Raw genomic sequence first — 27997 nt, 5'->3', positions numbered from 1 at the left:
AGGATTTTATCTCACTCTTCCAGAAGGTGATCTTAAATGTGATTTTATATATCCAGTTCTATAATCAATCATATCTTTCGATGAACACCCAGAAATTCCATGGCGATGTCTACGGCTCCACCTGGAATAATATTCAATTATTTTTGTTACAAGCAATACTTCTATTGTATCATCAATGGGTCTAGCGCGATACGCAACAAAAAGAATAAATCATAAAAGATTCGAAAGATAAAAAGTATATTAGGCATCACGCGGAAAATATGTGTGAAAGTAGCATATAAAAATCATCTTCATACACAAATTTTACGCAACTCAATCAGAGCCGATTTTGTTTTAGCAAAAAACTAATAAACGCAGGCCTTTGCTATCAATTAACATGAGATATTACTTTGTTCTCGCGGACGAGCAAGTGATGCCAGAAAAACTAGGTAAACGGTTCCTATAGTATTGTGCAAATTTTGGGACTCGTCAACGATTTGGGCCAATTCGTCCATCATCTTATTCGGCGTGCGTGTTGAGCTGGTTGCAGCGTAAGCCACGAGTATTTGACGAGCCAAAGCTGATGAGTCAATTATCATCTATGCTGTTATTGTGAATTTTCAGCCGAATCAACGTATTTTGTATGTGAAAGTGAGAAATCCTAGTTTTCAAGTTGATTTTTTTATTCCCTGCCGTTTAGAAGTTACAAAGGCATGACCGTTAAGCCGCCGCAATTCGCGGTGTGGATCGAGGGAATAGCAGCGCTCGCGTCGATTTTAACATGTACTCTTATGAAAATGACTTTTAATTGTGCCAGCGACTCTCACCAAACCAAATTTCTCCTCATAAGAAATTGTATGGGAAACGCTTCCAAAGTGGGGGCGCCACGGATGACGAACAGGGCGAATAGAGGGGGTCTAGTAGAGTCTCTCCACTGCCGAACGCCGACCAATTACAGCGCTCTAAGCAAACAGACACTCGACAATCCGTAAGAACGCCTGGATGGATGGACGCTCGTTTTTCACGGCGTGACCTCCCATACCCAATGCGCATAAAAAAGTTTCACTTAATAGCATATTACGTTCCTAGGTACGAAAGTGCGGCTTTTAATCCCTGCGTGATGTTCTCACTTCGCTCGGCCGGTAATACGCTGGGATTAAGAGCCGCACATTTGTACCGTGGAACGTATACGACTTTTTCTCCTCCTCGACCGAAAGGTCGTCCACACATAGATTATTTAAATCATGTACATTAATTACACAGGCACACAAAAAAAAAAAATGCTCAGTTCCAGAGACCGGACCCAGTAGACTTTATGTTTTTTGGGTCGCTGAATCCGAATCCGTCGTCGGTTTTTCGCCATCAGATCGATTTAAGGTCATTTGAAGGTCATTTAAAGGTCAAATCATGAAAAATAGGTTTAAAAATCTGAAACTATCCCTATATAGGTTTTTGAGGATGCTGAATTCAAATCTGAAGTCAGATGACCTCTACGACCTTCCCTTCAAGGTCATTTGAAGGTCAAACTTAGAAAATTCGATATAAAAATCCGAAAAATATATTTTTTATGTTTTGGGGGTCGCTGAATTCAAATTCAGGGTCATTTTGACTTAATATTGACATCTACAGGTCATTTAAAGGTCAATTGAAGGTCAAATCATGAAAAAAAGGTTAAAAAATTGGAAAAACTCCTATATGGGTTTTCGAGGATGCTGAATTTAAATCTAAAGTCAGATGACCTCTACGATCTTATCTTCACGGTCATTTGAAGGTCAAACTTAGAGATTTCAATGTAAGAATGCAAAAAATATCACATTTATGTTTTGACGGTCGCTGAAATTGAAAAAAAGGTCATTTTCACTATACTGAGTTATTTTAAGCTTATTTCAAGATTAAGTTAATGAAAAGAGGGCAAAACTTGATGAAACATTGTTAATTTTGCATGCCTTTTTACCTTTTTCTTTTGTAACGCACCTTTTTTTCTTCAAACGATCGGCGTAAAGGTTGCCGTTTGCGTTTAATTCCTTTATGTTGGCTCTCTCTCTCTTCAACATCCAGCAGTAATCAGCCATCATTGCAACATCCCATCTACCTGGATATCGCTGCTCCATATGTTTAATGTCTTGATGGAATCGTTCTCCTTGCTCGTCGCTAAAATCCCCACAGTTTTTCGGGAACTCATCTGAATGGTTATGCAAGAAATGCAGTTTGTAAGACATATTACATTTCATTTCACCGAAATTGTTTATCATTGTTGATATTAAAACTTTGTAATCATCACTTCGGCGATTACCTAGAAAATTTTCCACAAAATTTTTGAAGCTAACCCATGCAGCTTTCTGAATCTCAGTCATCTTAGTTGGAAAACTGTCATCTTTCAGCAATTTTCTTATTACTGGTCCATCGAATATTCCTTCTTTTAATTTGGTATCAGATTTATAGGAGAATTTAGATTCTAAATATTTGTAACATTCAACGCTCACACTCAAAGCTTTTACAAATTGTTTCATAATGCCCAATTTACAATGTAAAGGAGGTAGTAAAACTTTTTTAGGGTCTACTAACAGACTGTTAATAACATTATGATGTCCAGCTTCTAAAGAATGTCTCTCAGACCACTTGTGGTCGGTGTAATGGTTTATACGATCTCTGCTGTCCCACAAGCACTTGAAACATGGGTACTTTGTTAATCCAGATTGCTGTCCCATCAGCATACCTAAAACTCTTAAGTCCCCACATATTAGCCATTTATTTTCATTGTATTTGATGCTCTCTAATAGTATCTTCATACTTACATATGTTTCTTTCATAGTTGTACTGTGAGCAATAGGAACTGATGCAAACTTATTTGTATTATGCAACAATACAGCTTTTAAGCTCCTTTTCGAAGAATCAATAAAAAGTCTCCATTCGTCGGTTTTATAAATATTACATTTAATTTCCTTCATTAGATCTTCAACATTATTACAAAAAACTAATTTCTCATCACCAAACTTTTTTTGTTCAAAATATTGATTAAAACTTTCATTTCTGGTTCTATAATAAGATGCGTTTGTACCACTTTCCAGCATATTTCTGCGTTTTAAAGTGGAAGCTAAATATTCTGCTCCTTCTTTAGGTAACCCTAAGTCTCTTACTAAATCATTCAATTCAGCTTGCGTAAACTTTTTTACTATTGCAGATTTTTCTGTAAATGGTAAAAACTCATTCCTTAAATCTTCTTCCTCTTCGTCTTCAGACCATTCTTTACGCCGATCGTTTGAAGAAAAAAAGGTGCGTTACAAAAGAAAAAGGTAAAAAGGCATGCAAAATTAACAATGTTTCATCAAGTTTTGCCCTCTTTTCATTAACTTAATCTTGAAATAAGCTTAAAATAACTCAGTATAGTGAAAATGACCTTTTTTTCAATTTCAGCGACCGTCAAAACATAAATGTGATATTTTTTGCATTCTTACATTGAAATCTCTAAGTTTGACCTTCAAATGACCGTGAAGATAAGATCGTAGAGGTCATCTGACTTTAGATTTAAATTCAGCATCCTCGAAAACCCATATAGGAGTTTTTCCAATTTTTTAACCTTTTTTTCATGATTTGACCTTCAATTGACCTTTAAATGACCTGTAGATGTCAATATTAAGTCAAAATGACCCTGAATTTGAATTCAGCGACCCCCAAAACATAAAAAATATATTTTTCGGATTTTTATATCGAATTTTCTAAGTTTGACCTTCAAATGACCTTGAAGGGAAGGTCGTAGAGGTCATCTGACTTCAGATTTGAATTCAGCATCCTCAAAAACCTATATAGGGATAGTTTCAGATTTTTAAACCTATTTTTCATGATTTGACCTTTAAATGACCTTCAAATGACCTTAAATCGATCTGATGGCGAAAAACCGACAACGGATTCGGATTCAGCGACCCAAAAAACATAAAGTCTACTGGGTCCGGTCTCTGGAACTGAGCATTTTTTTTTTTGTGTGCCTGTGTTATAGATTTATATATTTTACTGTTATGTGTCGGAATGGTAGCTAAAGTTAAGGCTTTTTTTATATATATGATAGTGTGCTGTGGCGAGAGGGGAAGAAGCGGGTCCAGGGTGGCAGCCCTGGTGGGGGTGCAGGGGGCGAAGCGAAGTTTACTGTCATAAACTGTAAATAAAAAGTTTATATGATATTTAACTGAGGTAAATTTTGACTTATGATTCCCACATTGTTGCACGGAAGTTAAAATAATGACGATAATAGTAGCTAGTGATTACTTTATTCGGTTAACAAGCAGAAAACGTGAACACAGTGAAGAAGGATCGATGCCTACATCTCTACGTATACTATTGTTACTATTACCGCGTATGTTATACAAACAGGCGGCCCTTACTTCGTTGCATTTACGTTTTCTGTTCAATAACCGAATTGAATTATGTTTGGTAGTGTACATATAATAATAAGTATACTAGTTTGATCATGTTATTTGAGCTATTCGTAGCTTACTAATCGAATAATAGTATGCTATTTGAGTATTCTTATACTGATGGCACGGATTGAAAGCCGTCTGTTGAGGTTAAGTTGCTCGTATGTACACACACATAGCAGCGCCAAGTCAGTACACGTTACGACGCGCAGCCGGGATTAAAAGTGCCACTTTCTTCCCCGACAACAGGGAAGAAAAACGAGCTTTCGGTCAGAGGAGGAGAAAAAAAAATTTCTACATTAATTATAGTTTTTTTATATTTAAGTGAGAGAAAATGTAGGAAATTTAATCACCTTTCCAACGAATTTAGTTTCATTCCGATCGGATTAGTATTTCCCGAGAAAAATAGGGAAATGTGTGGAAAAACGTGGTTTCACCCTCTTATCTACATGGAAAATCCGGATGCTGTATCCGCTCGAGGTATGCTGAATAGAGCATTGGGAAATAACGAAGTGAATGCTAGAGTAGAACGCGAACAGTTAGCGAGAAGAAATGTTCATAGGTATTACTTAAGAATACTTCACAATTTTTGTAATGATATCTGAATTTACATTTACTCTGTTATGCATCATAGAAACATACACGCACCCACTATCACGATACGACATTATTAGCGACCAAACGAAACACTTCAAAACTTCTAGATCATTAAATACATTATTAATATTTGAAAAGAATAATCTGTGAATTATAGATGACTACCATTGGACTCGAATCAACTCGTCGATTTTCCAGTTCTTACGGTTGCATTCCTCGAAGAGTTGACGGTCGGAGTTTATCAAGTTGGATTGGCTTCGTCTTACGTTCAAGATTCATTTGAAAGAGAAGATAATGATGAATTGCAAATAGAACTCTTAAGAGATGAAGAAAGGTTACCAGAGCTAGGATTTTTAAGAGCACGAGCTTGGTCGAGACACCGAAATAGAACACGATACCAAGTGTTTATCGCTTATATTCCTAACGCTAATATGAATGATGAACCAATACGAGGCTATTATTGAACTTGCAAAACAGGAGCTCGTACTTTAGGCACATGCGTACATGTCACGAGTATGCTATGGTATTTGGGTTACGCAAGGCATGAAAGAAATGTTCATTATCCTTCCCGTATTTTAATAAATACAATCGATGATGCCGCTGACAGACCAGAACAAGTGAATCCACCACACCACGATTAAAAATCACTAACTTACATCATTCTTCCATGCATTTACTCTGCACTCTCGTTAGTTCTTTCGTTGAAATTGTCAAGTGGGACGACAAGGCCCCACCAGTGACTGCCGCCGCTGATGAACTATGTTCATCACTCTCGTTGTCGCGCGCCGCGTCACTGATGCGGCCTTGTCGTCCCACGTGACAATATGTACCATTATATTAAGGTCTTGCCGGTCTATAAAGTGCTTGATAAGCCGGAGTACTCAAATACAAAAAAGCCATAAAATTGTCAACTGTAATCTGTAGTTAATTTGTTCATTCGTAACTTCGTTACATATGCATTTATACGTTTGCTATAATACAAGAAAAATAACTTGATAAGAATTTATGTTAAGATATTTTGTTGATTACTGTTTATATACTGGCGTAACATGAATAAAGAGCACCTCCTTCAATTTTTGGATTTAAGAAACGAAATTTCGCAAAAAAGTAGCTCTTATCAGGTAGAACAACTGTGTGAAACCTGTATTCTGTGAAACTTATAGTTTTCAAGTTATTTAATTTGCAATTTTTTTGCGAAAAATCACGTCTTCGGTTCTTCACTGGAATAATCTTTCACAGTTAACTTAGGGAGTTCTTTCCAAAGAATTTTAAAACTAGAATGTTATAGCTTTAAAACGTATATCTCGTTTTTTCAATCCAACGAGCAAAGGTATGAATGAAATAATACAACTTTTCCAGATCGATCTGCGGTGCGGGTTCTGATAAATTTTTTTTATAAAAGTTAGACTGTAATACGGCTATAATTAGATTATTATTCATCATGATTCGATGTTTCACGCGAATACTTCCATACTTGCTCAGCTGATTTATCAGCTGCAAATTTTCAAATATATTATTTGAGGGTGAGGATGAAAATCCCTAAGTGAGATCGTCGAAGAACATTAAATTTGTATTTTTGAATCGATTTATTTTAGATATTTTTTAATACTAGAATCATATATGGTTTTTAAAAAATTTATCTTTAATTATTTTTAAAATTTACCGCTCCCTTTGTATGTATACTGACCGTGGACTAATTTTGTCCACTGGATCACGGAACGTCGTATGCTTATAAATGTTCCATACCGACCGAATTTGTGTTCGAATTGTGACAGAAGTACTATAACATCGGCTTGCTATTGTTGCGCTACATCTGAAACAATGTTATCCGCGAGGTCCTGTTGCAGTTTTCGTCTTTCATCGTAGCGCGGGAACCATAATGAAAAATCGAGTTAGGGTCACAAAATTGTTAGCATCTTATACAATATAAAACAATAATAAGATGGTCATTTTTCTTAGCTATTTATAAGTTGTGGGCTGTTCAATGATCGAGACTTAACTGAACTACACCAACAAATTTTTGGTTGGTTTATAAAAATGATTGAAATAAACGTTTGGTCAATTGATAGCTTCATTAGTAACTTTCACTTAGCAACTTTCATAATTAGAAAAAATAAAAATATTTCATATGAATACCTATAATTATGAATGAATAAAAAAAGGAAATTACCTTAACAGTCGCATAAAATAATCAGGCCAGTTATTTGGAAACATTACTAAAAAGAATCCAATAGCTATTAAAATCATTCCAGCTAATTTCATTCCAGCAAAATTCGCTCCGTACAATATTACGTCAAGAGCTGTTGATAAATTTTTTTTATGATCATATATAGTTATGCAAAATGTTTTCATTGTTATACAACTACATTAGCACATACAGTAAACCGTTTGTTATTTCCCAAGTTGTTCCCAGTATTTTCCCCAGTTAATCTTTGTTCCAGACGTTGATTCTGGTTCCTAGGGTGTAGAAAAAAGGGGTGTAGAGAAAAATACGGGTACGAGTCCAAAAGGTAATAGTTAACACGTGCTATAACTCAAAAAACTGAAATCGATTTTCAAAAAAATTCTTATAAAATTCTGAAAATATTTTTTCGTGTTCTTTGACTAATTTTAAGAGGTTTTTTTTCTTTGCATTTTTTTGTTTAAATGCTTCTATCTCAAAAATGGCAAATATCAAAAACGTGTTTTTTATGCTCAAATTTTATAAAAAAACTAAAATTTCACATCACGTTTTTAAAATTTGTGATTTTTTATATCGAGATAGAAGCATTTAAACGAAAAAATGTAAAGAACAAAAACGTCTAAAAAATTTTTAGTAAAAACTAGTCAAATATAAGAGCCCCCAAAAAAATATTTATGGAATTCATTGAGAACTTTAAAAAAAAAGTCTTCGACAATTTTTGGCTTGTTGAGTGACCGTGCGTGTTAACTATTACTTTTAGGACTCATACACGTGTTTTTTTCAGTTTTTACATCCAAGCAACCAGAATCAACGTCTGGAGCGAAGATCAAAAAAACTTGGGAAAAAACAACCGGTGTAATATACAGTTGTATTCGGGCTATTCTATGTAGAGCGTAATAAGACAAAAAATTTAGTTGAAATGAACTATGTAAAATTTCATTATAACTATTGAAAAATATAACCATGAAAATGTTGGTCTCTAGGTCCATACCCTCGTAGATCTACAGAGGCTCAAGTTGCATTTTAATTTTTTACATTTTTTTTCTGTTTTTTGGGGGGAGGGGGTGAATATGGTTGATTCTAAGAGTAAAGTAGAATGTCTAAAAAACTACTTCTGTCGCTGTCTACTGTCGCAGACCTGTCGGTAGCTCGCGGACAAGAGATATACCTTGAGAAAAGAACTCTGACTTGCTCTCACGACGTGGCCCACGAGCCGATGTTTTGTAGCACGAGTCGCCAGTATCTCGCCAAAAACCGAGCGATCAACAGTTTACTTACACCTTCATATTTATTTTCCATATTCACACCAGAAAAGTAAAATAAAATTTAAAAAATGATAATAAAAGTTCAAGTTTCTGTAGATATATCAGATATGGACCCTATGGGTTGAAATTTAGAAAATCATAATTTTTTTATTAGTCCAGGCCCCAGCTTCGCAATGGTCAAAAAAATTTTTTTAGTCGAGTTTTGTACACATTCCCATGTAAAATTGCCCGCTGAATCCGAATTTGCATGTTGCCAGGCCCAAAAACGTGCCCAAAATTGTTTAAACAAATTTTGTTTAAACAAATGGTCAAAATTTATGTTTTTTGACCTGGCAGTACATTTTTTAAATCAATTGGATCATTTTAAAGAGAAAAGGTCTCTTGACATTTTTCTCTAAAGTTGATAGATTTCGAGTTATTCAACATTTTATGTTGCAAAAAACTCGAAAATGGCCAACTTCGACATTGAAAAAATATGTGAAAAACGTAAAATTTTGATGTTGCCATAGCGTTTTCTTACACTTCAAACATCCCTTTATAAAGTCCCGAAGCGTTTTGGACGATAAAATTGATGAAAATTTCAAGCGCAAGTTGCGGGAGCAATGCGTATGGCTAACCATACCGTCAAACTCGCTGATTTGAAAGTTGATAGCAAACAGGTTTTCAACGATTTTATCGTCTAAAACGCTTCGGGACTTTATAAAGGGATGTTTGAAGTGTAAGAAAACGCTATGGCAACATCAAAATTTTACGTTTTTCACATATTTTTTCAATGTCGAAGTTGGCCATTTTCGAGTTTTTTGCAACATAAAATGTTGAATAACTCGAAATCTATCAACTTCAGAGAAAAATGTCAAGAGACCTTTTCTCTTTAAAATGATCCAATTAACTTAAAAAATGTACTGCCAGGTCAAAAAACATAAATTTTGACCATTTGTTTAAACAAAATTTGTTTAAACAATTTTGGGCACGTTTTTGGGCCTGGCAACATGCAAATTCGGATTCAGCGGGCAATTTTACATGGGAATGTGTACAAAACTCGACTAAAAATATTTTTTTGACCATTGCGAAGCTGGCGCCTGGACTATATTAGAATTCTTGTGCATTCTTTCAAAGTACATACTTAGTTTCAATTCATTCTCTGTTACAAAGCCAATTTTATTTTTTACTGAGACAAATAATCTAGCTAACGAAATAAAAAAATTGAACATACCCGCTGAAACAGGAACTGCTGTGATTATTCCAAGAGTTATAAATAATTCATATGTTACTGCTATACTGAAATTTCCAAGCATACTAGCAGCTGGAATAAGTTTTATTAAATGAGTCATTAACAATACATCAAATCAATGCCTCCTAGAAGCAAGATGCCAGTTCACAGAATAACATCATGCCAGTTCAGAATCTATTCAACAAGGTGCTAGTTCGGCAAGATGCTACGTCAGCGCTGCGCTTAGCAAGATTCTAGTTCTTGGCCGTGTTTTGCAAGATGCTATATCAGGCCACCGTATAATAATCATATTTATAATAAAAATCAAAGCCCGACTGTAGATTACACTTTTGCAAAGACAATTTAAATCTGTATAAGATTTAACCTTCACCTCTAAAGAATTATGTAGTTTTAAATTGTCCTCTTAAAGTGTAATCTATTGCCGAGCTTTCATGCTCATTATTTTTATTATATTCGACGTGCCAGAGCTGAAAGAGGCCACTTCGGCGCTCCGTGCAGCATGATATTGCCAGTGCAGCGCTCTATTCTATAGGATGGTATTTCCGCGTTTGAAATGACACCATGTTAATGTTTCATGTTTTAGAAGTAAATGTTGATGCTCTTCCAGTATCTGTCATTGGAATGAAGATAAAAATTAAAGTTATAACTTCAAACGCAAAAATACCATTCTACAGATCGAGCGCTGAATTGGCATCATGCTGCCTGAAGTACCGAAGTGGAATCTTTCAGCTCGAAATGACATCTTTCTTGCTCTGCTCTGCAGAGCGGAAGGTTTCAGCTCTGTCACGTCGATATGGGTCCCGTAGCATCATGCAGAAAGTGGCCACGAACTAGCATTTTGCTGACCGTAGCGCTAAAGTAGCATCTTGCCAACAGCCAAATCGATTCTGAACTGGCATGATGCTGCTCTGCTCTGTAAATTGGCATCTTGCTGCTAGAAGGCATCGAAATATTTATTACATTTTTTAATAATAAAGACACTTTGAAAACTTACCTAAATGTAAAAAACTAGCAATTAATAAAACAGTCCATGGTAATGTGTTCCAATTAATTCTTTCAATTCCCGAAAAATACATTATCACACATATAGGCCAAAGAAGCAAAGCATTACATAATCCAATCATTGTGAAAAAAAGTGATATTTGACCAAAAGTAGTATCACCAATGACTTTTTTAAATAATACCTGTAAATTACAAACAAAAAATTATTACGGTTGTGTATGGTTTATGTTATTGAATGTTGTAACAGATATTTTTTTACAGCCAATGTCTTTATCAGTTTACGTGCTATAAAAGCTTGTATATCACGTGATGGATACACGCTCAATGCTACATTTAAGTGCTAAGGTGCTTGCGCGCACACAAGGACACAAGACACGAGAAAAGTAGTCGTAAAAACAGAAATCTTTAAGCTTGGCACCATTATCGTAATGGTATAGAACTCACTTGCAGTACTGTGGAGGATTATTATAGTTACAGCCGAGAGATCGCTGAAGTAGCAGCTTCGTATAGCGATTTAGTATTAGTCGGTCATGATAAAACTTTGCAAATTGACGAAAAGTTTTTAACCAAAAGGAAATGCCATCAAGGCTGCATAACAGAGCAAATGAACATAACTGTTCTTGGATTATACTGCAAAGAAGATAAGATTGGGCTATTTTTTAAAGTGAGTTAGAAAAGTAGGAAGGAACTGTGGCCGTATATCAAGAAGTACGTACGTTCATCATGACTCGTCGAGATTATATAACGATAGCGCGAAGAGGCACGAAGGAGATAAAATGATAGATAAAATGAATCCGCAAAACACCATAAATTATCTAGAAAATCAGAATAAATTGTTGAAAAAACTATTTAAATGTCGTGAATCATCCAAATTGCTCCATTAATATATAGCCTTATATTTTGTGGTGCGGTGGCGTGTTACCGCAATACATGATGCCAAGACAGAGTCTGGTAGTCGGTCATGACCTTTCATACCCCAGGCATAGTTGTCGGAGAATTCCAGGAAGGCCTGACACTTAGAGAAATCGACCCCCCCCCCCCCCTCCTCTTGGGGGAATAGGAAAAAGAGAAAATGATAAAATCAACTTGACTCGTGAATTACTAACAAGAACAAATAAGGTTTATTTGGTCAGACTGGCTATTGTGTGCCACTTCTCGGACAACAGACTACTGTGTACTGACTCGCCACGCAAGACGAGCTCATAACTACGCGCGCGTGCCGTCGCGCGCAGACTTAGGAGGGGAGGCAAGACTGTCGACGCCACAGGCTCTTGGGAGCATGGTAGCGAGAAGTGGAGTGCCTGCGATGACGTGGCCTCGTGCGAGCGCTGGATCGTCAGTAACCGAGGAGCTGAGGTCGCACAAGGGCTGCGAGTTGAGGCACGCCTCAATTTTTATGGCTAGAGGGGCCATTTCCTCATCAGCGATTATCACGTGAAGCGAAGACTGCCACCCGGGGTAGGCTGTTTGTCGCAACACTTATATGGTAAAGCCCGCCGACATTTGCCGCCCAAGCGTAGCGGAGGGTGAAGGTCGACGACGGGATTTGCAACAAATAGCTTCAGTAATGTTTATTAGTTAAGGACTAATATCATTATTTAATAATTTTAAATGATAGATAACTATGATATAAATATTGTATAAACGATCCCACAAAGTATATGGATGGAAGTATTAGTACCATATTTTTTCTTTTTGCGATTCCCTCCTATATGTTTTCAATGTATTTCGATTGTAATAAATGCCTAATGACTAATGACAACTTTGCATGAGTATTGATTAATCTCGATCTCCGTTATCCTGTTACTAAATTTTTGCTTCCTCATAGAGGAAGCTCTGTGATAGGCTCGAAAACGAGATTTTGAACCAGACCTCGTAGGACAATTTGGTTTATATATTTGTAAACTATATCCAATTCTCAACAAATGTCCGTATGAGTTTTTGTTTTCTCGGCCTTTTGGCTAACAGTCGAAGTGTAGTTATGACAAAATTTAACGATACGAATTTTCACGTTTTTTTTTTTTTATGAGGAAGCTCTTTGCCAATGAATTGGCAGCGGTTTTTTAATAGCTCTCTATTTCCATTTTAATTGAATTAAATCATTATTAATAATTTAATTTTACCTTATATACTGCAGATCCTGCTGCCGCCGAAGCGGCTAAAACAACTCCACCAAGAGTTGGGCTTCCCGTGATTCCATCCATATATGCAAGTAAAGCAATTCCAGTGTCACACATGATAACTGCTACTATCTGTAATTTGCAATAAAATTCATTAAATCTTCTTAGTTAAATCTTATACCATTCACATTTGTTTCGAATCAATTTTATGAAATAAGTTAAACTATAACAAAAGTAAGTGATTTGCTAAATCTAAGTAAAAATTATAGTTTTAGTAGATCATAGACGTTTGACCAAAATTAATGTGATAATGAAGATGAATAAGATTAATGATTAGAAGTATTAGTGACTGGTTGGAGATTTGTTTCTTTGGTAATAAGTGGGGATTATACACGCGTCCAGAACCTTTTCAAAGGTTTCGTATTTATCGGTAACTTGTGAATTTAGAAATTAACTGCTACAAAATATATATTTTTTTATATATTTGTTTTATGACATATTCACATTACCACTGATTTCAATGGGATAGTGATCACTACCACAAGAATCATTTAAGACTAGCCAATGAGTGAAGACTACTAGAAGGTACACGGAAAATGTTTTTATAGGTGGAACGTTAAGCAAAAAAATATCGCACTACGAGAGAACGCAGTTTTATTAAGATTTTTGAGGAAGTTATAATAAATGTATTACATAAAAAAATATTTACCCTTACGCCGACGAATTGTTCATGCAGGATTACCCATGATAGCAAATAAACACACGCAACATTAGTGGCAAATAATGTTATTACATCTGTCGCAAGGAGAATACTGAGCGAATGGATGTACATGTAGTTTGTAGCGACCCATAAACCACAAAAAAGACTTGAGCGACTTAAGAATCGACCACTTGAAAAACCTTTTTCTCTAAATCCCTTGAAAGTATCTGATAAAATGGTACCTGGTGTATTACATTTTGACTTGAATAATTGATGTATGAAATATACTGGATAATATAATATGGTCCAATTCGTGCAAAACCAAGTTGTAAAGAAAGATGCATCGAAAATTCTAGCATTCTGAAAAAAGTAGAATAATTTTTAATAATTCAAGTAATCTTCTGAATAATTGCAATAATATTTTTCATTATCCATTTCATTAAAAACATTATATTCGAATCGCAGTTGTTGAAAAATATTTTAAGAGTCAGGGTGCATTTATAGGGATTAAGCCGTTTTGTCGATTTTTTAATTTACAAAAATAAAACTTTTTCATGTCCTCTTATGAAGAGAAATACTGCATCTTTTACGTTACTGCGAACAATGATAAATGTTCGTAATTAGAATAATTTATTGCGACTCATGATTTTTAGTACGATTTGAGCTCTCTGGATTAGTTTTAAATGTAAAAATCGCTGTAAAAGTACCTAAATACACCTGGAAGAAAAAATTATGTTAAATAATTTAGATAGAAAGATCAAGAAATTTTGCCATTAACCTAAACATTTTTCAGAGAGGGTTTTTTGATTTCATTGAGATATAGGGAGAGAAAGAAGAAAAAATCTGTTATTTTGGTGGTTTCTGCGTATTTGGTTGGCGCACAGCGCGCGAAGGTCACAATTTTTTTACTTTCTCTTCCTATATCTCACTTGAATCAAAAAATCCTCTCTGAAAAATGTTTAGGTCGATGGCAAAATTTCTTGATCTTTCTATTTAAATTATTTAACATAATCTTAAAAATGAAATTTTTGAGATAATTGACTTTAAAGTTTTCCCGGTGGCTTTCCCGGGGAAAATGAAAAGTTTCGGGAAAGGGTCTGACTACTTTTATACTACTATTTAGAGATAATTCGTACACGACATTTTTGATTTTTGAAATATTTTAAAATTGGTTAACGGATCTCCAAATAACCCGAGATAACCCTAGTTTTACCTGAAAAATTGTAATTTTCGTTTACGAAAATTAAAAATTTCGTGCCCAAATTTCCCCTGAATAGCCACTTCGTTTGGGAAATCCAAACTTACCATCAGAGAAGGCTGAGGCAATTTTTCATCAAAATTTTGGGTTATTTTTTCTTCCAGGTGTATTTAGGTACTTTTACAGTGATTTACAAATTTAGCGATTCGACTAAATAATGGCGCGTGGCGCGGAGACAATAATGCGACATAATAATAATAATGCGGCACTGGGAGAGTTGAAGTGAAATACCACCTAGGGGAAACTGAGATACTGCATAGCAGTCGGGCATGCATACCATTTAAATAACTATGCAATCAACAATCGTTTGAGCAACATTGGATGAATGTATAAACTTCAACTTTTTTAAACTACCAGGCGCACAAAAAATTAGCAAGAAAAAAAAAATTGAAAAATTGAGAAAAAATAAATTTAAATAAAAAAGCTAGAATTCTGAAATCGAATAAGTAAAAACTAGAAAAGTAAAAAAAAACAAATTTAAAACAAATTAAAAATTGAAAAAATTAAAACACACACACACACACAAAGTCAGAAAATACCAGCACAAGTTTCGATGTTTCACATCTGGTGCTTTACTGGTGATTACTTAACTCAATAAGAAGGACAGATTTTAAGAGTAAGCACTCATTGACTATGCACCAGATGTGAAACATCGAAACTTGTGCTGGTATTTTCTGACTTTGTGTATGTGTGTGTGTTTTAATTTTTTCAATTTTTAATTTGTTTTAAATTTGTTTTTTTTTTACTTTTCTAGTTTTTACTTATTCGATTTCAGAATTCTAGCTTTTTTATTTAAATTTATTTTTTCTCAATTTTTCAATTTTCAATTTGTTTTGTTTAGATTAAGCAGTGATTTTTAAATTTTATTTGTCTCTGAATTTTCATTCCTTTAATTAATAGATGAAGATGTTTCACATCTTGCAGCTGTTCTTAAACAGCTGGTTTTTTTCTAATTTTTTCAATTTTTAATTTGTCGTTAATTTGTTTTTTTTTACTTTTCTATTTTATTGGAAATCACATTTTCAAAAAAAAAAAAATGACTCGTACTTTAATTATTTTCTTTAACTTTCAATTGTAGCTTCGAAAGTACATTTTTATTAATTAAATTAGTGCATTGAACGGTAATCGTTCGTTGTATGTTAATATAACATGATAAAAATGTCGACTTCCCTTAAGAAGACACACACTCATAGACACGTATACATGAATGCATTGTTGAACATCAGATTTGAAAACATGCATGATAGTGCGTAGAATCTCGCGACGTATACGCATAGACAGCACATACGTATTCTATGTATTATCGTACGCATAAGCAAGAGAGAGAAAGATATCTCAACGCAGTCAATGCCGTGAGCTAAGCTGACTGCTGCTTATGCTGTTACATTGCCTCGTGCGTATATGTCGTAAACACAGTCGTACGCGCGTGCGAGAGAGAAAGAGATACGCGCGCCGAGTTTCGGCAGCGGGCAGCAGCAGAAAGCAGTTCTGTAGCTGGCGCGGCAGCCAATCACAGCGCGTAGCGCAAACCGACGCTGTATAGGCAGTTTTACTACCAAAGTTGCGCTCGCTCGGACGGACGGACGGACGCTCGGTTTTTACGGGTTTACCCCTGATGCCAAACGCGAATATAGATGTTTCACATAAAAAATGTTTATTTGTAAATTGAATGTTGCTTAAATTATGCCATGTGTGAAAGCGTAGCAAATCTAACTTTTAGAAGTTCTAGAATTGGCAAGAGAGAATAACGTGCTTATTTTGTGTTCACCACCCCACTGCTTGCGCATGATGCAACCCTTGGACGTAGGCTTATATAATCGAACGAACTCCAGAGTGATGCTCGATTCAGATTGTATGTAGCGCCTCCTCCAAAGAGATCACCTGGTAGTCTCCCTCGTTGTGACCATGTTTACCGCACGTTCAAAGCAAAAATGTAGCGCGTTGCCGCCGCAGCGCTGCGTGACACCATGCTCGAGCTGCGCGCCACCACACTCGCGCCTCATTTCTATAAAGCTAAGCCGTAGATGATTGGGAACATATCTAGTAGCACAAGATATGGGAGTTTTGGGTGGGACTGATATCTTTGGAGGAGACGCTACTTACAATCTGAATCGAACTGCACTCTGGAGTTCGTTTAATTGTATAATTCTATTTCGCGCCTTCTCCTTCAGATATACCTGGTAGATCTTAAAAGCTCATCTACGGCTGATAAGAGTACATCGATTAAATTCCGATCGATGTGATGAGAAAAGAGACATCATATTTATTAACATACAGAAATATTTTGTACAAACAAATATAAACTAAATTAACAAAATAATTAGGAACGATGATTCTTTAAAATAGCTAAGGCGTACTCTTCGTTATCTGTGATGATTTCACGATTGTAAAACTTAGCGAAGGTAGCTGAGCTCTTGGACCATCCTGCTGTCCTTCTTATTAAATCTTGGTCAACACCTAATCTATTCTCCGTCGAAGTTGACGCATGACACCCAGGTGAAAATGGTATGTTAATTGTTAGATCTGACTGCAGATCTGACATCAGATCTAAAATGTCAGATCTGAAACGACTGTATCGCTCCTGATTGTTTAAGGTGGCTTCTCAATGTTTGGGTTTTTTATAAAGTGAATTTAAATTAATTCGATAACTTTTATTGTTTAAGATTTGTTATTAAATTTTAATTATTCATAAACTTATTGTTTAAATAATTAAAGACGTCACAGTTACTTCAGATCTGACATCTGGAGCCAGATCTGATATACTCTTTTTATCTGGGCGCGTACGATGGGCAGAAAACATAGTGGGTCCAAAAGAACTTTCTTGATCCACCGGCTCAGTGTCTGAGATGATATGGCCTTCACTGGTTTATTGGTCGATAAAAATAACTGATTACTCGATTTTCTTAAGTCCTTTGTGACTTCTATATACCGTGCAAGACAGGATGATGCACGTATACGATCATCCTCGTAAAAAGACAAAGTAAGCAAAGGTTGCAACACTCCTTTTCCTGAAGTCTTTATTTGCTTCGGGATACGAATCTCACTCTTTCATAATACTTAATTCTAGCTCGATACGTTTGAAAGCCCAATGAGATAAACGAGCGATATCACTCAAGTTTTCTATGAGAGGAAAATCCTCCTCCAAGCTCCGATTGAGAAGGCTTGGTAACATTTTAGCAATTCCACTGGCGCAGGCTGCTAGCTTTCCTTGCTTGAGAACAAATCTCTGATCTCTTGGACGGATAACTTCATTCAAGGCTAAACTGATTTCCTTGTTTAAATCAGGTGGGTCTAAAAAAGGACAATTTTCCGGAATTGGGTACTTTTTAATAAGATCAAGCCTCTCTTCCTTGGGTAGTCTAACTTTTGTAATGTCAGACCAACGTTCTGCTAATGAGATATGCACCGGCTGAGCAAAAGTACGTTTTTCAATGACGCGTTGACCAATGACATTCAAAATACTTTGATCCAACGGGTCTTTATCGGTCGAATCCGCGCCCTCAAGACTTTTTTGCTTTATCGTTTGCTGCTGCACGCCGTCAGCTGTCTTGCTCGCCCCGTCATCGTGTCCTGGCAGGCCGATTGTTGGCTACTGCCGCTCGTCAATCAGCTTTTTAGTCTCGCCATCTAGCGGACTTTGGCAAAGCTTAGCTGCCGTCGGTAACCTCTCCTTAGATTTCGAGGATAGCTCTCGACTTCTCACGGCCACCTGTTAAACAGATAGGGGCCAGCGGTGTTAAACGTTATTGATCAGGTAAGCTCCTGAACAAAATGTACGCTTGCTACTTTCAAACCATAGTTTTGGATCACACTAGGGGTTGAGTGGTAGTTACGCAGTATACATATGCAAGCATAGGTTACAGCCTCATGTCTACCGTGCTCGACAGATCTCAGAGATTCTATTGAGCATAACTTTACAAACAAGCGTCAGACGCCATATGTAACCTTGCTGTAAAAAAAACTTACATTTCGTGGAATCCGAGTTGCATGATGATGATGAAGAGTATGACTCTGCTCTACGAGGACTGCTTGGTCGAGGCGGAGAGCGACGACGATCTCTCCTCGACTTACTTTCCTTCATCTTCCTGATGACTTTCGCAACTTTAGCTGCCAACTCTTCGTTCTCCGATGAAGAACGTCTTCTTCTCGATCTTTTTCCCATCCTTTTTTCTCTGGTTAATCACTCTTATCCTACGTATTCGTGTGGCTGTGTCGGCACACAAAAAAGGAATGAGGCGTGAGTGTCGTGGAGCGCAGCTCAAGCATGGTGTCACGCAGCGCTGCGGCGGTAACACGCTACATTTTTGCTTTGAATGTGTGGTAAGTATGATTGATTGATTGATTAGTGTATTTATTGGGGCCCTGAGGTATAACCACATGGGGCCCAACGGCAATTTACAGATACAGTTTAGTCAGTAAAATATTTTAACAGCAAGTATAACAGAAGCAAAGGAATATTAACATTTGTAAAAATCAGTCTAGAACGTAGATGGTGGTAGTCATAGCAGCAAGTGTGCGGCTGTTCCACAGTTCTTGGCACTGAGTATCTCTCAATTTTGAGGGTAAATAGAGGAGCAAGTACGAGTCCCACAATCAATACCGCCGCAGCCACTCGGTCCACCGCAACGTGAGAGGAAAGGAGCAAAAGGGTAAGAAGCATACTAATGAAAGATATCGAAGTAAAGGAATATTAACGGAAGGTTATTTAGCAGGCTTCTAATGAGATGACAGTGAGATGAAAACGAATGAGGAATGACTTGGAAATGTGGCTAGAGGAGCGAGTAGAAACTATTGAAAGGTGAAACGTAAATAGAAGTTTATAGCAGGAGAAAGGTGGATGAGATTTAGAGCAGAAAAAGAAAAAAGAACAGAGTAAGAAGAAAGAAGAATGCAAGAGAGGAGATTTACGAAGAGATTTATGAAGAAGTCTGCGAACCAGGGCTGAAGTCAGAAGTCAGCGGTTCCATGTCTTGAAGTGGTGCACCACGATTATCACTCATGTGCTGACCAGGACGGTGGCGATCTTGTAGTTCTAGCAAAGCGAGGTCCTTCATCGATCGGATACGGGTCACCGGTCGACCTGGCCCACACCTCATGTACACGCCGAGTCCACGTCTGAATGGTCAAGGGTAGTGCAGTCCGCGCGCAGTCACAATTCGACGCTGTTAAGGAAGAGTAGCACGTTTCTATACATTTTTAAATGTAAACGTGCTAGTCTTCCTTAACAGCGTCGAATTGTTCGCCGCCAGAGACGGTAAACGTCGCGTGGAAGTATAGAAGAAGCCCGAATGCACCCCTCGCCGTCGACACCGAACAGTCGCCTCAAGGAGAGCTCGTGCAACCCCGGAGAAGAGCTCATGACTTGGTCACGAATTAAAGGGCTAGCAAATTGTATCACAATTTGCCGTGTCGACGAGCGTGCAGTGGCACTAGTATCTCGAATTTTCCAGTCGCGTACCCGGACAATATGAGCCTCAAACCGATCCAATGGTCACAACGAGGGAGACTACCAGGTAATCTCTGAAGGAGGAAGTGCGAAATACAATTTATGAAACATCTCAGTACCTATTATCAGGTCCTGTTGCTATGCAGTTAATTTTGGGAATCTTTGAAGCAGTATTCATGACAGCTGCAAAGACGAAAACAGTTGTGAATTCTTTTATAGCGTGTGGGATTGAGCCTTGTAATCCTGCCGTTTTTACCGTAGTGTAAGTCCAGAGATCAGACCTAGTTGACTTTATGTTATGTGGGTCACTAAACCGGATACGGTATCGGTTTTTGTAAGTTGGCTCATTTTCAAGGTCATTTGAAAGTCAAAATTACAAAAAAAATCTAGAAAAAATCTGAAAATAGTTACTTATGCAACAAGTGCCCAAAAGGCGTTTTTACGCACACTGTGCATTAGGGTGGAGCGAAGTAGGCAAAAAATTTTAGATCATTTTGGAATAGTGTTCAAAGTTCATCTTTTACACAAACAAAACAACAGCCGTCCGCTAGACGTTGGCAAATGATATTTTCTACTGCAACCAGAACGTCAAGCTCCGTTTTTTCGTATTTTTTCGTTTTTCTCGAATAAAAATTGAACTTTAAGCCAAATAAACGAAATATAACGTACCGGACCCTTATAAATTGATCCAACCTTTTTTAAAATACAATAACAATCAGTTTTGATGGTTATAGTTACTCCTAAAAACTCTTGTGTTACTGGTATAGCCCGAATAACGATGATTTTTCGACTTTTTTTGCGATTTTTTGTGCATTTTCGATATCGTCCCGAATGCGTAATCTGTAATAAAAAACAAGTCTGAGACCGGTAATCGTTGTCAAGAATTGTTGTTGTTACAATAGTAATCATCATCAAGTATCAAACGAAAATTATTACGTCATAATTGTTTCTTTATTTTTTCGCTTAATGATATCAACCCATTAATGTTATTAAACCCCCCTAGAACCAAAATGATCACATTAAGCGGTACTACCTACTGTATTTATACATTTTCTAAATGAAGCAATCGTCAATTGATCACCCAACGTCAACAACGAAATTGTTGAACCGAAAATTAAAGTGAATAACAACAGCTCAAACTCATATACAAAATCTAACTTCATATGTTGGAGTAAAAGACGTGATAATATCGTACAACAGAGAAAAGTATATATGAAATGATTTTGTAAGGAAACCGAGTAGATTTCGTACTAAAATCTAGGATGATTCTGTAATAAAACCTAATTTTAAGCCGATTCAACTCTGAAACGCAGTCATCAAAATTTACAGGGCGAATTCACTACGGAATCAATCAAGATTTCATGTTGAATCTATACTGAATCGTTACGGATAAAATGGATTATTTGGCTTTTGAAACTCTACGTAGATACCAACTTCATTTTGCCATAAATCAGCAATGGAAACACGTTGATTCATTATTGATTCCATATTTTTTCTTTTACGAATTATACTATTGCTTCAATGCAGAATTAAACCTAAGTATATGTAGTGTGCATATGTTACGCAAAAGCTGGGCACGTGTTGCACAAAAAATGTTATGCAATAGTGTGCGAAAAGTACATACATATTTTACACAAAATACTAGAAATTTGAACGTTCACCACTGTCCAAAAATTATTTTTATGCACTAAAAATTGTGCCCAAAGAGGCATTTTTCACTACACTATTGCATAATAGTACTTAAAAACTTTTGTTTTTTGGCGTTCTAAAGGTAGATCCCTTAATTTTATATTACGAAGGCTCTTTTTTCTCTTGAATTAAACTATTTTATTGTTTGCGTATTATTATAATATGTCAAACCTGCTTATGATCTTGCTTTCTGAATATAGTGTAATTGGAAAAGTTCTCTGCGTCATTACCATCTAGAAAACCTGGAGATCTTTGAAAGTAAAGATATTTTATGCAATGTGTTGTTCCAACCCAGCTACCAGTGACAAGAATGGTTACACAAACTCCATAGTAAATCTATTTTGAAAATATAAAGTCTTATTATTAATATAAAAAATGTATCAAAAAAGAAATTAAACAGTATTATAATAGTATATTTTATAACAAGTGCGCGAAGCAGTTAGTTCGCGGGCAAGTTGCAAACGATCTTTTTTAACCCTGCTTGCGAGAAACGAGGTTTTTCTGATGCTTTAAGGTTAGAAACCCCGTGTTTCGCGCACGCAGTGTTTAAAAGATAAAAAAACTGCACACTGCTCTATGCCTAGAAAGTATTATAGTTATTTTTGTCATACTATTTTTGATTATTTGGAATAATATAATTTCACACAAGTATGGATTAAATCCAAGTAGACTCGCTTTCGAGAAATCAATTATTATCATTTCGTATAAAGTTTAGTTTTTCAACATATTCATAAATAATATTTTTTAACCAACCTTTTTTGCTGAAGATGAACAACAAGATTTTGTAAAAGTCGCAAATGATTCTTGATATAAGTAATGATTATGAAAATCTCCGTGTATATCACACATAGCTTGATCAATTTGTGGCGATTGCTCTTGAACAATATCATCTTGAATAGGTAAGGTGATATTTGACTGATGTACACTTGGGGAGTCCTTCATTTTCTCTGTTTCATTAGTAATCTTCTTTCGGACATCTATATTATCTTTTTTATCCATTGTTTTAAAGTCTTAAGAACGAAAAGATTATAATCAGAACGAATAATTAAAATGAATTCACGGTACATATTGTGTGAAATAAATGAAATCGTATTATTTTACTTGTAATAATTAAAAATGTATGCATGAACATTTATAATTCAATTTACGTGTATTGAATGTGTGCACGCAAAACTATAACGTATGCCATATCTGTATCCTCTACAGGATTGTGAAGTTTTAAAATAATTTTTAATTTAAATCCAGTTGTTAATTCACAAATCAAATTGATTTTTGATTGAATTGTTAAAATTACCCGTTTTCGAATTTTTTGCAACACAAAATGTTAAATAATTTAAAAACTATCAACTTTTGAAAAAAAATCTCGCGAGTTCATTTTTCTTTCTGTAAAGGAAGCTGGCAGGTTAAAAAATATAAATTTTGACCAATAATTTAAAAAAAATTGTTTAAACAATTTTAGTCAATTTTTTGGCCAGAGAACGTACAAATTTTTTGGATTAAGCAAGTAATTTTACGCATCGATATGAGACATTCCACACCAAGTAAAATCCCTTAATTTCTATCTAGCGTAAAAAGTATCGAGGAGCGCTCTCGCGCTCGATCTGGCAAGTATGACAGAGATTGATTGATCGGTTGAATAACTTTATTCGGCCACAGGGTAAACCCCATGTGGCCAGGTTGTAATTACATGGTTGTGTATAAAAATAGTAAGCGTATAGTGGCAAATATTTAAGTAGTATCGTTAAAAAACTAGTACCAAATTGTATTATTAATGAAATGAAACGTAAGCTGTGAAATGAGTTGGGTGGATGATAATGAGTAGCATTTACGGTGAGCAAAAGTTGAAGAGGAGAAGACTAATGAGTTAAGGAAGGAAGAATTTAAAACTGCGTTTGGTGAGGTTGAGTGTTCGTAAAGTAGTTGCAGTAGTATTAATGAAAATTCAATACTATAGGCCTGGGTTTTAATTCTGAGAGGTCACTCTCGGTCATGATAGGGATGAGTTCCGAGTTGTGAGTTTCACGCATAAAGACTGTGAGGTTCTTTACAATAGGCTGCGCATAATTAAGCGATAATGTAGCGTCGTGAGCTCTGTTGAACTTGAGAGAAAGAGAGAGAGAAAGAGAGAGAGAGCTGCGGCGTACACGCTCCTTATATACAGCGCACTGGCTTTTTTCGGTGCCCGCGAAAACTATTTCCCACTCTCATTTGAATTTCAATATATACTCAGAAAAAATATAGCACCCAATACTGAAGCTCCCTGTGCTTAGTTTGATCCAATGGGCCTAAGGGCCCATTTTGTAGAGGATTTTCCACATTATAAAAAAATCGTTGTTATTTTCTACATCGAAATAGAAGTACTTAAACGAAAAAATGGGACGATCAAAAGTTTCAAAATTTTTCGAAGAATCTGCTTGAATTTTTTCAGAATTTTTGGGACCATGTACCACTCTCTTTACGAAGTCCTAAAATCTACTAAAAAAAGGGTCAAATTTGGGCCTTTTGAATTAAGTGATAGATGGTCTCAAAAATTCTGAAAAATTCAAGCAGATTCTTTGAAAAATTTAAAAACTTTTGATCGTCCCTTTTTCTCGTTTAAGTACTTCTATTTCGATATAGAAAATAACAAAGATTTTTTTATAATGTAGAAAATCCTCTACAAAATGGGCCCTAAGGTCCATTGGATCAAACTAAGCACAGGGATCTTCAGCATTGGGTACCAGGAGACCGCAAAAAAATTTTGGAGCAAATCCATGACCCGAACCTGAAAAGCTCTCCTTGTAAGTATGCAAGGAAGTTCCGCTCGTAAAACCGCGTGGGGACTCGAGTTTCAATAAGGTGTTATTTTTTACTAAATTGATAAAATGATTTAAAACTAAATCAAAAACTTCTTTAACTATCACACTTCAATGTAGTATATTATGTAAAATTTTAAGGGATCTACTACCTTTAGAATTTTCAAAAAATTGATTTTTTTTCTATTACATTTTTGAAAAGTATATGGGCTATTCCACAACAGGTGTTGCAAGCTCAAAAAATGAAATTGAAAGTAACCATTTACTCTTCAAGAACACAATGAAAAATGAAAATCCTGAAGGGCACAGCCCCCTAGGTCCAACCCTTATGGATCTACAGGGGCTCAAAGTTGGATTTTCATGGTATGAGGATATTCTGCTTCTGACTCTGCTTTTCTGGGTGGACATAAGAAAAAATTTTTAAACCATGTTTTTTCATGTAAAATTTGATGTAGAATTCAAATCTGTACTCAGATGAGACATTAATAACCTCAAAACCCCTTGAAATAGAAAATATGGTGTAATAGGACATAAAAGTAAAAAAAAAAAATATGTTCGTATACCTCAAATCAGCCCATATTGTAATATGTTCATCGATACACCAAAATACAACTTCTGATAAAGTTTGGTAACTGAGTCTCTAATAGAGACAATTTGGTAGCTAGCGAAGAGGCAAAAAACATGGAAAATGAGGAAAAAACCATGTTTTTTGGCCTTTCAAAAGCTACATAATGATCTGAAATGGAAACTCAGTTACCAAACTTTATCAGAAGTTGTATTTTGGTGTATCGATGAACATATTACAATATGGGCTGATTTGAGGTATACGAACATATTTTTTTTTTTACTTTTATGTCCTATTACACCATATTTTCTATTTCAAGGGGTTTTGAGGTTATTAATGGCTCATCTGAGTACAGGTTTGAATTCTACATCAAATTTTACATGAAAAAACATGGTTTAAAAATTTTTTTTTATGTCCCCCCAGAAAAGTAGAGTAAGAAGCAGAATATCCTCATACCATGAAAATCCAACTTTGAGCCCCTGTAGATCCATAAGGGTTGGACCTTGGGGGCTGTGCCCTTCAGGATTTTCATTTTTCATTGTGTTCTTGAAGAGTAAATGGTTACTTTCAACTTCATTTTTTGGCCCTGCAACACCTGTTGTGGAATAGCCCATATGTATACAGAAGTATCTTATTAAAAATTCATAAAGATTGAAGCGGTCTAACTGTATTATTAGTCAAATTTTACTTTGTCGTTTCAGCGCGCTCAAATGCTAAAAAAATCTTAAATTGCGTTTTTCTCTAAACAAGGTTTTTCAACGGCACATTGATGAAATCTCGGGAACTAATAAATCGATCCTTACGAAATTTTTACCAGACATTCTTGACGACTATAGCTATTGAATGAATTGAGGGTTTTTCAAAATTTAGATTTTAAGTATTTTTATTTGCTAGAAATTCGTGAAAAAACGCACGTTTTTTTGTTTTTTTTGGAAAAATTTCCGCCATTTTGTCAATTTTGCAAAAATCGAAAATCGCTCAATTCATACAATAGCTATAGTCGTAAAGAATGTCTGGTAAAAATTTCGTAAGAATCGGTTTATTAGTTCCCGAGATTTCGTCAACGGCGCACAACCCTCTTTTTTTTGCACCTTTTCTTCAAGTACCTTTTTCATTGTTAAAAACGTGCAAAAGTGGATAAAAAAATTTTTTTTACACATTTCGAGAGTATATTTATTACGTGTAACACCTCTTCTATCAATATTTATAATATAAACAATTATAAAAAATTATTTAATAACCTCTGTTTTTCGACGTTCTAAAGGTAGTAGATCCCTTAATTTAAAAAATGTATAAGTTTTAAAATTAAAAAAAGACATTTTTGTCAAACATTTTAAAAATAATTTTCTATTGTGATTTATATAATTATGAAGGTTCCAAATCAAATTTGTATCCGTGAAGACTAGTCAAAAAATATTGTCTGAAAATTAAAAAAAAATCACTCACTCACAGAGATGTCGCTACCGGGCGTCGAACTTTATATACATATATATAGATAGATGTAGTAATATTTATAGCAATATGGCGGCGTACCCGAGAAGATTAACACGCGTTTAAATAAGAATTAAGATACTTTAAATATAATAATCTCGTTTTAACGCATCCTCATTATATTAATTGTGTTATATTATAGTAATGTGACAATATATTTTTTAATAAATAGCCTTTTCTTTTCAGGACTATAGGTTTGCTTCTTCGAGGAAGTGCATATAAAATGGAACTTCAATTTTAAAATTCTAAGTTAAAAGTAAAATGGAAAAGTTGCGAAAAAAGAGTATTCTCCATTAAAGACTAAATTTGTTTTTATTGTTTATAATTAAAAAGATTTTTAATGAAAATTTTTAATTGCAAAGATCTGAGATACTTTTTCCCTTACTTAATTTGCGTATCGTATGCAAATGAATTGTAAAGAAGAAAAATTAAATATTAATGTTTGTACGGTGGGGTTTTTATTTTTAATTCTCCCGAAATAATATCTTATTTAAAAGAAAAGGGGGGGGGGGGTGTTATGATGCACTAAGCCGTAGCTTTCTTAATTTGATTAAATGAAGACTTTTAAAAAATAGTGCATTTGTATTGATAATTTAAAAAATTTATAATAGAGCAATGCAAAAAGTTCTTAAAATTATATTTATAAGAAGTTGACCACTCAAAAATTTATCATGATTGTAATATTAGGAAATTTCACTTTGGAAAATGAAAAGACAATTATAATAATTTTATACTTATGTGTGATATATCAAGTATTAAATAATTTTGATTTAAATTTGACTAATATAGACATTTACAAAAACTGTACAGCTATTTAATTAATTTACACTTTTTACAAGCGCTATAATAATCATTATATAAAAGAAAATGAAAATAATTTTTTTATGTTGATGTATTCTAGAAAAATGTTGCTATCTTAGAATATCATATAATTGTAAAATGTTTATTACAAATATACCTAAGTTGCGGATAGAAATAAATTGATCACTTTTTTTTTTCTCTTTACTGTTGTATTGAATAGCAGTGCAATTTTCATTAGGCTGAAAAATGATAGATACTTCACTTGAAGTCTTCATTCTTGTACATATAAGATCGAATTAAATAAAGCTTCAGAACCTTAAAATTTGTATTCGTTTTAATTCATTTAGTCCTGGAAATATTTCACGAAACCGTATAAAAATTCGCAAAAGGTGAGGGAATACTCTCAATGTAACAAAAGTTTTGCAGCACTAAAAGTGCGCATGCTCAGCTCTAAATTATCACCGTTG

General features: G+C 35.2%; 1 protein-coding gene across 1 annotated transcript; it reads right to left on the bottom strand.

Annotated features, from left to right (window-relative positions):
* Nucleotides 1–6: 6 nt before the first annotated feature.
* LOC106655950 (putative thiamine transporter SLC35F3) lies at nt 7–27935 on the bottom strand. Its single transcript, XM_023459577.1, has 9 exons — nt 27688–27935; nt 22632–22888; nt 22050–22214; nt 13495–13845; nt 12789–12917; nt 10658–10847; nt 9646–9735; nt 7156–7285; nt 7–121 (listed from the first exon to the last, which is right to left on the bottom strand). The coding sequence occupies exons 1-9, from the start codon at nt 27803–27805 to the stop codon at nt 7–9; spliced, it is 1545 nt and encodes a 514-aa protein (XP_023315345.1). The 5' UTR covers nt 27806–27935.
* Between the last annotated feature and the right edge of the window lie 62 nt (nt 27936–27997).

The sequence above is a fragment of the Trichogramma pretiosum genome, unplaced genomic scaffold, assembly GCF_000599845.2.
Source record: "Trichogramma pretiosum strain Unisexual culture from Peru unplaced genomic scaffold, Tpre_2.0 scaffold7, whole genome shotgun sequence".
NCBI classification, from domain to species: domain Eukaryota; kingdom Metazoa; phylum Arthropoda; class Insecta; order Hymenoptera; family Trichogrammatidae; genus Trichogramma; species Trichogramma pretiosum.
The sequence above is the reverse complement of the archived record's forward strand: the minus strand, read 5'-3'. Positions and strand labels throughout refer to the sequence as shown.

Bases quoted from the DNA above. Each gene is read 5' to 3' on its own strand.
- LOC106655950 (XM_023459577.1), bottom strand. From the start codon at position 27,805: ATGAAGACTTCAAGTGAAGTATCTATCATTTTTCAGCCTAATGAAAAT. The intron at 10,848-12,788 runs GTAAAATTAAAT...TGTAATTTACAG, and splicing joins CAGGATCTGCAGTATATAAG to GTATTATTTAAAAAAGTCAT. The intron at 9,736-10,657 runs GTAAGTTTTCAA...AACTTATTCCAG, and splicing joins TGCTAGTTTTTTACATTTAG to CTGCTAGTATGCTTGGAAAT.